Genomic DNA, 15,860 nt, shown 5'->3' with positions numbered 1-15,860 from the left:
TAACCTGCTTCTATCTCAGGGGTTGCAAACTCACACGCTGGCTGGGTGTGTGTGTGTATGGTCATGCGAGGGAGGACTGCAGGCAAGGGTGGGACAAGAGGGGCTGGCGGGGACCAGGACCATCTGGAGAGCACTGCTCAGGCTCTGGGGCCAGCTGGGAACGTGGGACCAGGTTGCCGGATCTTCCTGTCTTTCCAGAGAAGCAGGGAATCTGAATTTTAATGTGAAACTTGATAATAAAGGAAGGCAACTCATTTTTAAAAATTAAGCATCGCCTAGTGAGTCCGCCAAACCCAAGAGGCTGGGCCACTGGATTGTGGACTGTGAAGAGGCCAGGTGGGGCCTGGGGGCCTTGGAAAGGGACTGTCCTGGCTCCAAGTGAGGCGGGAGGTGAGGCTGGGAGAGGGAACCCGGGCATCTCAGCACACGTGCCTCGCATGGGGCAGCTGCCACCTGCCTGGCTGCGAAGCCCCCCTTGGCAGGCTCTGGGGGGTCCTTCTGGGTCCTTCTGGGGTGGCAGTGCCAGTGTTGGAACTTCCGGGGGGGGTGGGAAGCAGGTCCTTCCCACTGCTGAACAGAGGAGGCAGGTCCGCAAGGGCTGGAGGCCTGTGGGAGCCTCCACTGGGAGCCCGTGCCGTAACCCTCTTGTCAGCTGCAGTGGAGGCCCATTTCCAGTCACCTATGCCAGGGAGCCAACGAGCCCTGACCCCTGACAGTGGCAGCCTGGGAGTCATTTATGTCTCTGTTTGTTGGGGCGCTGGGGGTCGGGGGGCGTTGCACAGAATAGGAAGCCTCAGGATGTGGAGGGAAAGGAGGACGTCTGTTTACCACAACAGCCGAGTGTGGGGGCTGCCGCCTCCAGGACCCAGAGGTGTCACCTGATGGTCGTCCTGTCTCTGCCCATCTGGGGGCTGAGGAGTGGGAGTAACAGGCTAGGAAGGAGCCCTCTCTCCTTTTTCCTCCCTGGAGAGGGAAGAGGAGCTGGGAGATTCCAGCCTGGGACATTCCTTGAACCCCAGGTTGGAGGTGGGGCAGAAAGGGAGGCCCGCTGAGCAAGCAGGATTGGTGAACGGACCGGGGCCTGCCTGCGGACGGGTTTTATTCAATACTTGGCTCACTCAGTGTGTGTTTGCCTGTTTGTTGAAGTTGAGCCAACATTTAAAAGTTAGATTTCACATTAAAGATAAAAGAAACGCCTGGCTGTCTGGCTTCTCTCAGAAACCTTGAAGACCGAGCCGGGCGAGGTGGCTCACGCCTGTAATCCCAGCACTTTCGGAGGCTGAGGCGGGTGGATCACGAGGTCAGGAGATCAAGACCATCCTGGCTAACATGGTGAAACCCTGTCTCTATTAAAAATACAGAAACATTAGCCGGGCGTGGTGGCGGGCGCCTGTAGTCCCAGCTACTTGGGAGAATGAGGCAGGAGAATGGCATGAACCTGGGAGGCAGAGCTTGCAGTGAGCCAAGATCACACCACTGTACTCCAGCCTAGGCGACAGAGCCAGAGCCAGACTCTGTCTCAATTAAAAAAAAAAAAAAGAAGAAACCTTGAAGACCGGATGTTGCTGGCCCCTTGGATCTGAGGTGTGGCTGACCCCTTCGAAGGGCCTGTGCCGCCGTGTCAACCACGGTCCTTGCAGGCCAGTGTTGACATCACTCCCTGACATCACTTGTCTGGCCCCTGAATAACAGGACTCCACCCCAGGGCTCTGGCAGGGGCTGGAGAGGCTCAGCAGAGCTGAGAGGCTGGGACACCGCTGCCGGCCTCCCACTCTCACAGAGGGAATGCTGGAAGGTCTGGGCTGCCCTCGAGGGTCTCCAGGGCTGGCCCAGAGAACCTTCCACCAAAAGGAGGGAGGGCGACTGCTTTCCAACACTAGCATGGCTGGGCACAGCCAGGCCTGTCTCTTGGGAAATCAGAGGGAACAGGGGGCATGGAGCAGGCCGGCCGGAGCCCCTGCTGTTTTCCCTCTATGCTTGGGGCTGGGCCTCTCCTGGCTGGACAGAGGGGGCTCTCTCCTCTGACCCACATAGTGAAGCAAAGTAGGGTTTCTAAAGGACTGTCCTACCTGCTGCCAATGCTATTGCTGGTGCCTGAACTGCAGTGTGACCCTCCTCAACTGAGCCCTCTTTCCACTCAAGGGCTGCTTTATCCAGAAGCCACAAGCTGCCAACACTCACCCCTGGAGGCAGCAGGGGCATGGGGGTGGGCAGGGAGGAGGTCCAGGAACTGGGGGTCTGGGGGCTGCCATTCCAGGATCCACACATGGTGAAGGGAAACCCCAGGGCCAAAGACCCAAGTGTTGTCACCCCCACCTCAACTCTCCAGGGGCCCTCTCAGGATCTGTGCATTGGCTAATAGCTTCCAAAGCTGTGTGTCCCAGGAAAGCTGCACAACCTCTCTGTGTCTCAGCTCCCTTATCTGTAAAGTGAGGATAATAATAGTGCCCACCCCAAAGGGTTGTGTTACGTGGATTAAACAAGTTAGAGCCAGGCATGTAATCACCACCCTCTATGGATGAGCTACTGTTGTCTGCTGATACGGCAGGACAATCTCATTGAGTAGTCAGGGCGAGATCATGACCCCATCTGCAGCTCAGTGAGGGCTTCTCTGTGTCACTCAGCTCCTGGAGGCAGCATGGACTCCCCATCTGACCCCAAATCCGGTGACTCGGACTATATTCTTAATAACATCTTTTATTAATTTTGCAAGAGGAAAAAAATAGAAATTTATTTTAGAGTTAAAGCTTGTACAGCTTTTTTTTCCCCTCCTAAATTGCACAGTACATACGATTATTATAAACATCAGCTGAGGTTCTGGGAGTGAGCTTGTGTCGTGTTAGTGCCATCTCCCTGACAAATCTGACCTGTACCCACATCTCAGCTGGGAAGGAGTAGCTGGGGCTCCCTTTAATGCAGCGGCACTGGTTTGGGTCACAAGAGCTGGTTTGATCAACCCCTGACTCCCCCCGGCGGGAGGTACTCGTCACATCTGGGAGCTGAGCAGAGGTGCCGGGGGCTTGGAAGCTGGAGAAATGATGGATCTTTCTCCAGGAGAAACAATTCTTATCTTCACATCAGCCCCGTGCTCCAAATGAAAAGCGCGTTTGCATAGCTGCTCGAGCCCAGGCTGCTAAGCTCATGAAGTATTTGCCGGGGCTCTCGGTTGCATAGGAACGTACCTCGAGTACAGTACTGCGGCGGGCCGGGCTGGGCGCCAGAAAAACAACGGATTAATATTTGGAACGAGAAATTACCCACTACTGGGAAACCAATTAGGTCCCTGATCCGAGCTTGTTACATCGATGCATATAGATGCGTTCTGGGCTTCACTCGGCTGGGGGTGCAAGGCACATTTCCAACTCGCTGGGAAGTGGCTGAAGAGGGAGAAGGGGTGGGGGCCTGGGAAAGGAGCACCTCACTGCCTGCCTCCAAGAGCACAGGGGCAGAGACAGAAAGCAGCCACATCAGTGAGCACAGCCGCGATCAGACCAGGAGGGACATGTGGCAGAGAGTGCAGGGAGGGCCTGCTCAAGGGTGAGGGGAGATGGGGGAGTGTCTTCAGTGTTCCCCAACACCTGCGTCCAGAGGGCACTGGGGTGAGTTCTTCTGGCCCTCTGGGGTCTGGAGCTGCCAGCCTGCTGGCCACCCACCCACCCTTCCTGGCCCGGCAGCAGCACAGAGATGATACCCTGGCCTGCCAGAGTGGGCTCAGCTCTTGCCAAGGTGGATGGCGGGTGGCCCAGCTGACTTCCTTCCCTCTGCAGGATGCACAGCCTTGGCCAATCCCTTATCAGGCCCGATGAGAGGAGAGAGGCCCCTATACCGGGATGAGAGAGGGTCTTGTGGACCCCTGTAACCAGGAAACTACCCCAACCTCTCACCCAGCTCCACCAGTCCCCAAATGAGACAAGGATGCGCAGGGGATGGGGGGTGTTGGCCGCTGAAGCTCAGGTTTCTGAAGGCAGTCTCCCTGGGCAGTGCCCTGCCTACTGGAGTTGCGGGGTAGGGTCTGGTCTCCCACTGTCCTGCTCAGCCATTCTCTGGGCCCTCTGAGGCTGGATGGGATGCCTCCCCACCCCGTCATTGTCCTGTTCTGAGTCAGGGTCAGCCCAGGCCCTAGTGGTCATGGGCCCTGCTTTGCTGGGTCTCACAGCAGAGGCATGAAGGCAGGTGTCCTGGGCTCCCTGTGGCCAACCCAAAACTGCAGGGGATCTCTGCGCCCTGCAGCCACAGCCATCTGTCACTCTGGTAGTATCCAGGGCTGTCCTCCCGAGTCCCCTCTCCCCAGCGGGCTCCCCTCAACACTGCGGTTCGCTTCCAGCTCCTGGGACTGAGGGTGAGGAACGCAGGCACTGAGTGGGGCTGCTGACGGAGCCCACCATAGTGGGAGGACCAGCTCTCCCTCCTTCACCAGTCAGCAGCGCCGTCGTCTCGTCTCCTTCTCGCTGATGCAGGTTTTGGGACGTAAGGCTGTCATGACAGGGACCAGAGGGACCAGAGTTACTAAGTCTCAAACCCTGGAGGGGTGCCCCACACTCCCCAGTGAAATCCAGCAGCCTGGGTTGCCATTCAAGTCCCTTGGAAAAGTCCCTGCTCTCGGGGCGCCTGGCACGCTGGCCCCTTCCCTCCGCCTGGAGCAGGCTCTGCCACAACACCCCTCGCAGCCTTTGCCCAGGCTGCCTGGCACACTCCTCACATCCTTTAGGATCCAGCTCAAACATCACCTCCTCCGGGAAGCCCTCACCTTGGGCATCCTCTATTGGTTTCCCACGGCCCGGGGCAAACCCCTTTAACATGGTGCTCTGTCCCTGACTGCTTCCCCACTCTGTGCCCATGACACTTAGATTCAGGAAGCTCCACTGTGTTACAGGTGCCTGCAAGAAGACGGAAGCATGTTGCTCCCCTGGTTCCATCCTCTTCAGTCCCTCCCTAGGCCTTTGGGCAGGCTCCTGGGCAAAGGAGAGCGGTCTAGTGGCAGGCAGGGGTGAGAGCGGGGGTGCAAGGCCACCAGCTCCTTCTGTATTCAGACCGAGCTCCCAAGGCACAATGCTCTGGGCAGAGAAATGCCACTGACCTGGGTCAACAACGCTCTGCTTCCGTTTCGCGTTGGTAATGATTTGGTTTTCATTCATCATCTGGACATCTTGATCCTCGGCCTGATTACTGAGGGTAGGAAGGAAACACAAGATTCGATCAGGCTCCTGGCCGTGTGTCCCAGCCATCCATCCTCCTTAGGGCTGGTGGGGAGGCCATGGGGCCGGCTGGGGCCCTACCTGATGGTGGTGTGTTTCTCCTGGTGGCGGATGTCCCTGTCCTCGGTGAAGAGGATGGTGTGGTAGGGCACGGTGGGCTCACATGTGGGCAGGATGCCCCCCACCAGGTGGCTCACCATGGCCAGGATCCCATTATACACAAGCAGGTCGTCCACCAGGAGCTGCAGGGACACGGGGCAGGACTCATGGGTCCCCCTCGTCCCTCCCACGTTGACCTTGGGCAGAACGTGTTACTGCTCTGAGCCAAGGCTTTCTCCTCGGGAAGATGGGGCTGTCAGGAACAAGCGCCTACTGTGTGCTGTGTCTGCCTTGTGATTTCAGATCTTCACAACCATTGGGAAAGGCAGGAGCTATCAGCCCACATTGCAGATGAGGAAACTGAGGCCCGAGGGGCTTTAATACCATTAGCACAAGTGGCAGAGCTGGAGGCAAACTTGGGTCTCTGGTATCCAGGGTCCCTGTTTTCCCCATCCCAGGGTCACCGCCCCAAACCAGTGGGATTCTAGAGGAAAAGACGAAGAAAACCCACTTTCTATTTGCTCAGGGTGACACTGAAATCACTGCCAGCAGGTTCTGAATTCATGGTTGGGTGGGAAATTCGCCTGCATCTGACGACCAGGCATTTGTGTCGAGGGTTGCAACAGAGAGAAGTAAATCAAACTGCGACAAATGATAATTGCCGGCGGCCTAATTACCAACGAGCATAATTATCTCAAAAAACTCAGCTAATAAGTACTTACGCCAAACTCCTTCACCCCTCGATGGGGTGTTTTCGCATAATTCCACAGTTTGATCATTGACACGGTGGTAGGCAGATCGAAAATCACATAAACCCGGTTCACCTGTCAGAGAGCAGCACTAATTAAAACAGGCATGTTTGGAAACAGAGGCGCTTGGCTGGGCTGGGGGTGCCAGGCGTGGGCTGGGGTGAGCAGTGGTGCCCAAGGCAGCGCCTGCCATGTGGGCCAGCCTGGAGTTCCGCCCCCTTTCATCTCCTCGAAGCCCATCTTGAGTCAGGTCACGTGTGGCTGCGTTTGCAACAAACCGCTGAGCTGGCTTTTGGAGGGCCTGTGTTCTTGGGCCTGTCGGGGCCCTCATTTAAATGCCAGTGGAGGATTGGGAACATCCTCGGCCCTCCCCCACGTCCCCTCAGGTCAGGCCCAGAAATAGTCTAGAGCCCCATGAGCTAAAGGGACAGTCCCCAACTCGGGTTGAGCACCAGCCATGGTGATCAGCATCTGACCCTGTCTGTCCTTTCCCCAAACCATCACTGAGAAGCAACGCCAAGGTGCTGCTGGACAATGTCCAGGGCGTGTCTGTGAACCTCCGCTGGGGGAGTAAGGAGGGGGCTGTCTAGATCGGGGCAGAATCCAGTGGGGAAAGTGGGACGGAGCAGCCTCAAACAGCCCTCCCTCTCCCCACCCCCAACCAAAGCTCTCAGATATTAGGGGAGGCCCTCCCTTGCAAGACAGAATCAAGAAATAAGCATTCCACACTGGCCACAGACTGCAGGCTCAGTCCTGCCCCAGGCCCTGGTCCCCAGCCTGTGACCATCCTCAGAATATGCCAAGAGGGAGTGCGGCTGCTCGGGTAGGGCCAGCCTCCTGGCTGGACCACGGAAACAATAAAGGTCAGGGCGAGGGTCTTCAAACTCAGTTGCCCATGAGGCTCAAGCAGATACAGATGTTGGAGTCCAGCCGCGAGAGCAACAGCTGAAGTCGCCACACCCCAAAAGGCCTTCCAGTGCTAGACAATGGAAAATACCCGCTGGCCGTCAGTGGGTGGCCTGAGTCTCAGGGAGGACAGAGCTGTGTTGCCCCCTCTGCAATGGGGCAGGGGAAGCTGAGGACGCTCAATGGGGGGGTCTAATTTTAGGGTGGCCTTTGGAAAACTTCCGTCATAGAATTGCTGATGCTGTACCTTCCTGTGTTTTCAGAGAAAAAGGTGCCCCCGATCCCCCACTCAGTCCCATGGCATGGACAAGGGACACATCCCTAGTCATATGGCTGCCAAGAACCCGCTGTGCATCTCTACCAGGCACCTGGCCCTGAGCTGAGAGGCTGCAGGGGGGCTGACCACCCCGTCCATGCCCTCTCCCCTTCCTCTCCACCACAACCAACCACGTCTGCTCACCATGAGGCCTCAGAGCTAAAAGCTAAGCAGGACCCAGTGCAAGATTTGAGATCTGGGAAACTGAGTCAGTTGGTCGGAAGAGCTGACCAGGCCAATTTGGGGCCAGAAGGAGGACAGGGCGGCCGTACTGGGGTCATCTACCTGGTGATGTAGGAAGGGGCAGAAACCGTGAGTGTGCGGAGAGCTGGGTGGGGAGGAAGAGGGCACAGTGGCTGCAAAGCCAGGCAGAGCAGAGAACCAGAGAGGGCTGCCTGCAGGGACCCAGGACGCCCAAGCCCTCAGGCAGTTGTGCTGGGGTTCCTGGCTTCAGATTCCCATGGGACCCCTTTCGCCCCAGGTGTCCCCTTATAAAAGAGAAAGAACTGCTGGCCTGGAAGAGCTGACCCCATCAGGCAAGTTAGCAAAGACCTAAACCTTTCTGACAGCTCCCAAGCATCTTGGCTTGAGATTAACTTGACCTGGAAGAAAGACGTATCACTGAGACCAGGGAAAGAAAGTCCCCCTGCCCGCCTGAGGGCCAGGAGCTGCGGTGGCCGCTGCCGGGAACCCACCAGGCCCGGCAGGATGGGAGCCAGCCACATGTGCCGGCCATCACTGGTGTCGTTCACTTGGTCGATGAGCTTGTCTGGGGTGCGGACGTCCCCGCCCACGCCCTCCAGGGAGTTCACGCTGTCGGGGAAGGCCGCAATATCTGAGGAGACGTCTAAGTTGCCATAACCCAAATCTGTGTGCTCGGGGCTGCCAGCCACCCTCAGGCTGATGGCGTGGCTCGGGGGACTCTGGGGCTGGCAGGGCTGATGCTTTGGGCAGCCGCAGCAGTGACAGCTGAATTGGACGTGTCCTGGGGAAACGGGGAGTGCCGGGCCCAAGGGGAGCAGGTGTGTCTGGAGAGGTGGTCAGTTTCAAGTAGAGAGAGAAGGAAACCACACAGAAGGCCAGCTGAAAAAGAGACGTTGCAGGGAACTGCCAGAGCTGGGGACGTAAAATGTTGCTGCTGCTTGAGAGGGTGGAGGGCAAGCTCTGCGGAGGTTTTCTTTTGGAAGGGAATGGGGCGGTGGCTGGATTCTACCCTGGCATGTGAGTATCATGCCGAGCCTCTCTTCCTGGTCAGTGTGGAAGGACCTCGGAGCAGCTGGACCCGGCTAATGTGATCTGCAGAACCCAGCTTCTAGCTCTGCCTCTGCCATTATGACCTGTGAGGGCATGGGCAAGTCACAGGTCAACCCTGGGCCTGTTTTCCCATCTGTAAAATGGGTATAAAAACCTCCAGCTCCCAGGATGGATGTGAGGATCTCCGAGTGCACCAGATGTGAGCACTCTGGTAAAATCAATGAAGCTTTATAGCTTCGAGGAGTCGCTAATAATGATCTAAAACATCAAGAATCATTCATCCCAGCTGAGGAGGGTGGTGGCACCAGGGGAAGGCAGAAAAGGATCCAACTGGAAGCCAGGGACCCCAAACAGATGCAAGGCAGGCTTTGGGGTTCGACCTGCCCTGGTATTTCCCTAACTGTGGTGGGCCAGGGATCACAGATTCAAGATCCGAGGGGGCCAGGCAGGTTACATGAAAGAGGCAGGATAGCCTAGTGCTTGGTCAAGAGCTGGTGTCTGGACACTCACTGGCTGTGTGACATTAGGCAAGTTACTCAATCTCTCTGTGTCTCAGGCTCCTCATCTGTAAAATGGGGATAACAGCAGCAATCACCTCACAAGATTGTTGTGAGGGCAGATGAGGTAGCACAGAGTGAGCCCTGAGTAAATATTAGCAGTGTGTTTCGGGGCCTGGTAGATAACAATGGGAGGAGTGGGGGGCTAAGGTAGACCACAAGGATATGCTTGGGGAGAAATGGCAACAGATAACCAGGTCCAGCCATTGCCACTATGCATAATCAAGGGCCTGTGTTGCCAATTTCTCAGGGGAAACCGGAGATCAGGGTTTTCATGTGAAACCTCGTGATTTCTAAAAATATTAGCAACTCATTTTAAAATGCACTGGGCTAACAGTTTGCAAATTCTGGTGTGGGCATACTATGCACAAAGGGTTCCATACTTAAGAAATTCAGGACACACTGAGTTGAACACAGTGCAACAGGCTTCTCCCTGCAGACCTTGTCAGAGCCTTTGGAACTCCAAAGTATCTGTGGTTCTCCGAGAAGGGGGCGCTATAGTTGGCAGCCTCTCTCAATTCACTGGACCACAGGACTCTGGTTTGTGGAATTCCTGCTCCTGATGTCTTAGCAGGCAGGGCTGGGAGCTGCTCTCTGCTGCCCGTCCCCAAGGGTCAGCATCTGACTATAAGCAAAGCCCCCTGGGCTCTGGTTCCTAGAGGGCCATTTCCCTCTGCACACAAGGCTTCTGCCCCGTTCCCGACCCTCCCATGCTCCCTTCAGTCTGGGTGGAGCCCACTCCTGTCCTACAAAGGATACTGTTTTCCGACAAGGGGATTTTTTCTCCTCGCTCGTCATACAGCTCCAGGCCGGTGAGGCCGATGTAATAGGGGTCGCCCCAGCTGGTGAGAAGCTGAAACTGGAAAATGACTGGGACACTTTATTAAGGAAAAGAAGGCTTAATTTTTTTTTTCAGAATATAGTAAAACAATGGCAAAGATAAGAGGAATTGTTTTGGGTTTATGTTGATGAATGAGAGAAAAACATTTTTCTCTTATTGCGACTAGAGCCTATCAAAATATAGGTAGCATCACATTTTCTTAAATTGCATGTGTGTGCATGCGTGTGTGTGTGCATGTGAGTGTTCACGTGTGTGTATGCATGCATGTGTGCACGTGTGCGTGTGCCCGTGTGTGTGTGTATTAGGAATTCAAAGCCTTCCTCTAGGCCCCAGGAGACAGGACGGGAGGAGAGGGTGCTCTCCAGGGAGCAGGCAGGATGGGGAAACATCTGTGTCACAAACTGATTGTATGGTATTGAACAAAACGCTCCAGTTTCCCTGGTTGTGAAATGACATGAACAGAGTACCTGCAACCTCCTCCATCCCTTTCAAGTAAACAGGAGGCTAAGAAGGGGACACATAAACCTCACAGCACCAGGGGCCATGGGCCGGGGCAAGGAGACCACCATTGCTGCTGAAGTCCCACGTGCAGAGCTGGGCATCAAGCCCTTCCTCAGCCCTGTGCTCTGCTCACTCCCCGCACTCCCAGGAGCAGGCCGGGTGGCTCCCAGATGATGGCATAGCCAGAGACAGTGCTTCCAGAACTGGCTGGCTAGAGAGTGGGCCTTAGAGCCAGGCTGCCTGGGTTCACCTCCCCTGGGCCCTACCCCTTCCCACCTGTGCAGCCTTGGGCAAATTACTGAGCCTCTCTGTGCCTCAGTTTTCCTAGCTGTGAAATGGGAATGATAGTAGTACCAGAGTGCTGGGCTCTGCTGCCTGGGCTAAAGTACAGTGGTGCAATCAGAGCTCACTGCAGCCTCGAACTCCTGGGCTCAAAAGGTCCTCCCACCTCAGCCTCCAAGTAGCTTGGACTATGGGCATGTACCACCAGCTAATTTATTTTTTTTAAGATATGGAGTCTCATTATGTTGCCCAGGCTAGTCTCAAACTCCTGGCCCCAAGCAATCCAACCTCCTTGGTCTCCTAAAGCACTGGGATTACAGGTGTGAGCTATTGTGCCTGGATTGCCAAGTTATTTCTATCTTCACCTCCTCCCTGGCTGGTTCCAGGTCACCCCCCTTCCCCAGTCCAGCCACTGGGGTCAGTGCCAGCTTCTCTAGCCCCTCCCAGCTGGAGTCCTGGGTGCTGCCCCCTCCAGCCTCAGCAGGAACTAGCCTGGCTGCCCCAGTTCCAGCAGCTCCTAGTGGCCCTGAGGACCCAGGAGGCCTCCTATCCTCTGCCTTGGTTTCCTTGCATGGAGTTCCAGCTGCCTCAGCTGTGGCCGCCTGAAACCCTGGCTGGGCAGTTGCGGCCCAGGCGCTGCCTCGGGGCCCAGAATGTGCTGGTGGGGCGGGAGGAGAAGGATACAGCCACAGGGCATCAGCGGTGCCTCGTAGTCCATGCTTGCACACTCCAGGCTTCTCATGTCCAGCCTGAAAAAGCACAAAACAGCACCATGAAGAAGCTCACGACGGCCCAGAATCACCAGCCAGTTACCCCCTAGGTAACAGCCTTTGAAGAAACATGGCAGTTTAGCGTTCCCTAGGATGCAGCAGGGAAAAGAGAGATGAGGCCCCTGCTCGCGTGGAGTTCCCGCTCTAGATGACAGTCATTGCCAATGCCGGCAGGATGCTGTGCCAGGGAGGCACGGGGCTCAGGGCTTTCCTGAAATGGACTCTTTTATTCCTCAACACAACCCTAGGAGGTGGGTATTTTTAGATGCTTGGGATGTGGATGAGGAAACTGGAACACAGAGAAGTGAGGTCACTTGCTCAAGGCCATGCAGCTGGTAGTGGCAGAACTGGGATGGGACGTGAGGTTGTCTGGTACCACTGCCCCCTTTCTTAACCAACCCCCTCTATGTCTTTAAACACAAGGAGGGTCCACGCTGTGCTGACAGCCAGGACAGGGTGACAGGGCAGAGGGACTGGGTGGGGCAGGCTGCCTCAGGGAGTGCTCTGGGAAGGCCTCCAGGAGGAGGCAGCCTTGGGAAGTGCCAGAGCTGAACCTTCCACGCAGAGGAGCAGCAGAACAAAGGCCCAAGGTGGGAGGACACTGGGCTGCTGGTGTTTGCCCCAGAAAGCGGCCAGAGGGCTGGAGTCTGGGGCAGGATGGGGAGAGGGAAGTGAGAGGAGGCTGGAAGGCAGGCACAGCCCTGATGGCTTTGGCTTCATGATCTTCAGCACCTGGCTCCACCAGCCAGAGCCTCAGTTCCCACATCTGTAAAACGGGCATCATACTGGCTAGGTCAAAGGGTGGCTGGAAGGATTTCCCAAAGGACACATCAAAGTGTTCACACAGCTGGCCCTCAGGAAGGATCCTCTCCTCCACGGCCCTCCTGACGGGGCCCCTCTCCCTGGTCCGCTGTCAGTGCCCTCCAGCCCTAGCCTGGTTCTCTTCCATTTCAAGGGCAATGTTACAATTAAGTGACTTCCTAGTGACCAGCCCAGCCAGCCAACCCCGCTACAGTGCAGGGAGACTCATTTTGTTTCGAGAGCTTGGCCTCTGGCGTTTGGACATCAGGGGGTTTAAATGAGTAAACTTAACGTGGCATTTACAAATCGTTATGAACTTAATGCAGCTGAGACTGGGGCCGAGAAATCCCAGTGAATCCATGAAATATTAAGCTCTATTTTTCTCCTTGAATCTTTCTAAATCAGGAACACAGAAACGGGAGAAGGAAGGCCCTTCCCCAAACTGGCCGGCAGGCATTTCTGGAATGGAGGCAGGCTGTAGCCTCTTTTCTCAGCAGGAAACGCAATGAAGCATTTAAAATCTTCAGCACTCCAGACTGTGAAAAACCCAAATGTCCCCAGACAAGGTAAGTCCATTCCACAGGCTTCCGGTGAGGCTTGGCTGAGCTTTAGAAAACGACTAAGTTGAAAAGCAATGCGTTTGATCATCGTTTCAAAACCCTTTCGGAATGTACATCAGAGCAACTTGCAAAGCAAGCGGGCCCAGGGGCCAGGAGGGGCTGTGTGTGGCGCCCACTTTCTCCTCACCTCCTGGCCGGCTGGGGCAGCAGCCGAGCCCGCAGGTAGTCCACGAAGAGGATTTCTTGAGCAAAATCAAAGTGGCAGTTGCCTGGCCCCTTCCGGATGAGAAAGCCCTCTGGCGGGGAGACGCACAGGCCATCCAGGGAGACGTGGACAATCTTGGCCTGGCAAACAAAAGAAATAACATGACTGAAGGGAGGCAGGCCATGTGGGGACAGAAGCGGTGCTGACGTGACCGGAGCTGCTGGCAGCTGTGCTCACCATGGGGAGCCTTTCGCAGAGCCACCTGACCGAGGTCCATTTCCCATATCAGGTGCTGTGTGGGCGCTGGGCAGGTAGCAGAGGACAAGACAGGTGAGCCCCCTGCTACAGCGGACACTGGTCCACGGCTTTCAGGGGTGGCACGTGACTTGGCCAAGGCCTCGCCCACCTCAACAGCTGCAGCGGCCTGGGGCGGCATGAGATGGAGGTCAAGGGCATGGACTCAGGCGCTTCCATGTGCACCACTAGTAGCTGTGTATGTTACCTACCTTCCCTATGCCTCAATTTCCTCATCTGTTAAATGGGCACGGTCATGAGTTAACCTACATAAAGTGCCCTAAACAGAGCCTGGCACAAACTGTATACTTCGTGAATGTTAGCCTCTATCGCTCCTTTTTCAACCCCTGGCTCACACATCAATACCCCTCTGGGAGCTCTGCCTTAGGACAGGACAGGCCTCTTTCTGATCTTCCTTCTCATGGCACTGAGCTCATCCTTTTTGGGCCTGTATGCCTAGCAGCATCCCAGTGGCTTCTGGGTCTCTCTTATGGCAGAGGGTCTGGCTGGACCACCTCTCTGTCTGCCTCAGGGCCTGGAACACAGCAGATGCTTTCTAAGAGCTTGCAGGATTCACGTGGATTTGAGCCAACATCTCTCCCTGTTCTAGCCAGAGTTCTCCAGCCAGATGGCCAGGTTCTACTGGTCAATTTCAAAGTCCTAATGGTAGAGTCTGAGGCGGCCCAGCCACCACCTGCTCTATGGGCAGGGAGGGGCAACAGCCATCACTCTCTGATTTCAGATTTTGGAGCCTGGTTCTCCTCGACACCTTAGCCCACATTCGTGGTCAGCAACATGGGTGCAGCTGTTGATCCAACTGGTGGCTTTCCTCTAGGGAGAGGCAGAGGAGCTCCTCCTGCAGAAAGGAAGGGAGGAAGGGTCCTTGACCTGGCTCTCATGTGCCCCTGGGGCCCCTCGTTCCTTCAGCATTTTGGGAGCCCCTCTATGTCAGTTACTCACAGGACAAGTAAACCTGAAGTGTGGTGCTACCTGGCTTCGGGCGTGGCTGTCACTAGAACTTGGTCCCTGTCCTCCATCTCTCCATCTGCTTTCCTCAAGGGGGATTCCTACCTGGGCCCCCTGAGCTGAACTTGAAACACGGCCGGGCCCATCAGCATGACTCCTGGGGTTTTGCTGGCTTGCCTGGAAAGGGGAGCTTTCTCTTCTGCTGGGCTTGGAGCTAGCAGGACATAAGCCTGGAGCTGCCAGAGTGTGCCCTGGACAGAGCCGCCCAAAAGTGGATTCAGTGATGGCAAAGCAGAGGCCCAGGAAGCCCCTGTCCATCCTCCAGGGCCAACACCTCCTCCAGGAAGCATCCCTGACTTCCCTGGGCAGAGCTGGCCACATGTCCTCTGCTCATTCCCTTCGAGGTAACCTCTATCACCACCTCCATCTTATAGGGAAGGAAGCTAAACTTCACAGGGACTAAGTGATTTGCCCGGGGGCCACTGAAGGGATTTGAAGCCCCAACTCCAGGAGTCCAGGGCCCTGGCTTCCAACCACATGTCAGGGACCCCTGGTGCTCGGGAAGGCCTTTTGGGGTGTGGGATCTGAGTCAAAGCACCCATTTCACTGCAGTGGGGGTCTCCCATCTCAGGCCACGTGCCCATTCCCCCCCACCCCCACCTCATCCCACTGTAGCCATTGTCTGGCTGGTGGGGCCCAGACCTGTGAGATGGGAACTCAGCCCAACATCCCCAGATGGTGAATTCAGGTCACAGAAGCTCTACCAGACAGACTGTGATTTGCTCAAGGGAATTTTAAGGCCCAAAGGCACAACTTGAGGCAGAAGGCTGTTTTTTAATGTCAATATATCTGACTTCTTCAATGTGTTGAACCCAGGGGAGCGTTCATAGAGACACAGGGCGGCATTGGGAGGGTCTGTGACCGGCCTGCTCAGAGGAGCATGCTGGCTAAGCGCCTGCTACACGGGGAGGGCCAGGGGCTGCCGATCCTGCTGTAAGATGTGACACAATTCTTTTTTTCATTTTTCTTTCTTTGAGATGGTGTCTTGCTCTGTCACCCAGGCTAGAGTGCAATGATGAGATCATAGCTCACTGCAGCCTCAACCTGGGCTCAAGAGATCCTCCTGCCTTAGCCTCCTGAATGGCTGGGACTACAGGTGTGTGCCACTAAGCCTGCCTATTTTTTTGGTAGAGATGGGGGTCTCTCTGTATTGCCCAGGCTGGTCTAGAACTCCTGGGCTCAAGCCATCCTCCAACTTTAGCCTCCCAAAGTACTGGGATTACAGGCGTGAGCCTCTAACACCTGGTCTGTGATACAATTCCTAAGGCCCTAGAATAAATTCCATGGTGGGTATATGGCGGGGAGCCCAGATCTGGGGATCACCTGAGGCTGAGTCCTGGCTTTGTCAACTGTTACCTGGCAACGGTGATGCCAATCCGCCGTGGCAGGTGTTATTCCCTCCTCATTTTATAGATGAGGAGACAGGCCCAGGGAAGGCAGGCCACGTGCCAAAGGTTACGCAGCTGGTTGGGTCCAAGCTGAGACTCAGACTCAGGCCCTCCTG

General features: G+C 55.9%; 1 protein-coding gene across 24 annotated transcripts in view; it reads right to left on the bottom strand.

The window, feature by feature from the left end:
• Positions 1 to 2,681: 2,681 nt before the first annotated feature.
• KATNIP (katanin interacting protein) overlaps positions 2,682 to 15,860 on the bottom strand; it is a 230,679-nt gene continuing 217,500 nt past the window's right edge. For 23 of the 24 annotated variants that reach the window (XM_063797736.1, XM_063797739.1, XM_054669051.2 and 20 more), the window contains 8 exons: positions 13,019 to 13,176; positions 11,385 to 11,449; positions 9,836 to 9,946; positions 7,961 to 8,100; positions 6,017 to 6,118; positions 5,277 to 5,437; positions 5,078 to 5,166; positions 2,682 to 4,473 (listed from right to left, as the gene is read on the bottom strand). In XM_063797736.1, coding sequence (XP_063653806.1) covers positions 4,418 to 4,473; positions 5,078 to 5,166; positions 5,277 to 5,437; positions 6,017 to 6,118; positions 7,961 to 8,100; positions 9,836 to 9,946; positions 11,385 to 11,449; positions 13,019 to 13,176 — 882 coding nt within the window. In that variant the 3' untranslated portion in view covers positions 2,682 to 4,417. Of the gene's footprint in view, positions 4,474 to 5,077; positions 5,167 to 5,276; positions 5,438 to 6,016; positions 6,119 to 7,960; positions 8,101 to 9,835; positions 9,947 to 11,384; positions 11,450 to 13,018; positions 13,177 to 15,860 lie in introns of those variants that run through there. The other variant, XM_009430552.5, reaches the window with a different exon arrangement.

Source organism: Pan troglodytes, chromosome 18 (genome assembly GCF_028858775.2).
Source record: "Pan troglodytes isolate AG18354 chromosome 18, NHGRI_mPanTro3-v2.0_pri, whole genome shotgun sequence".
Classification (NCBI taxonomy): domain Eukaryota; kingdom Metazoa; phylum Chordata; class Mammalia; order Primates; family Hominidae; genus Pan; species Pan troglodytes.
Note: the sequence above shows the minus strand (reverse complement) of the source record. Positions and strands in the feature narration are given on the sequence as shown.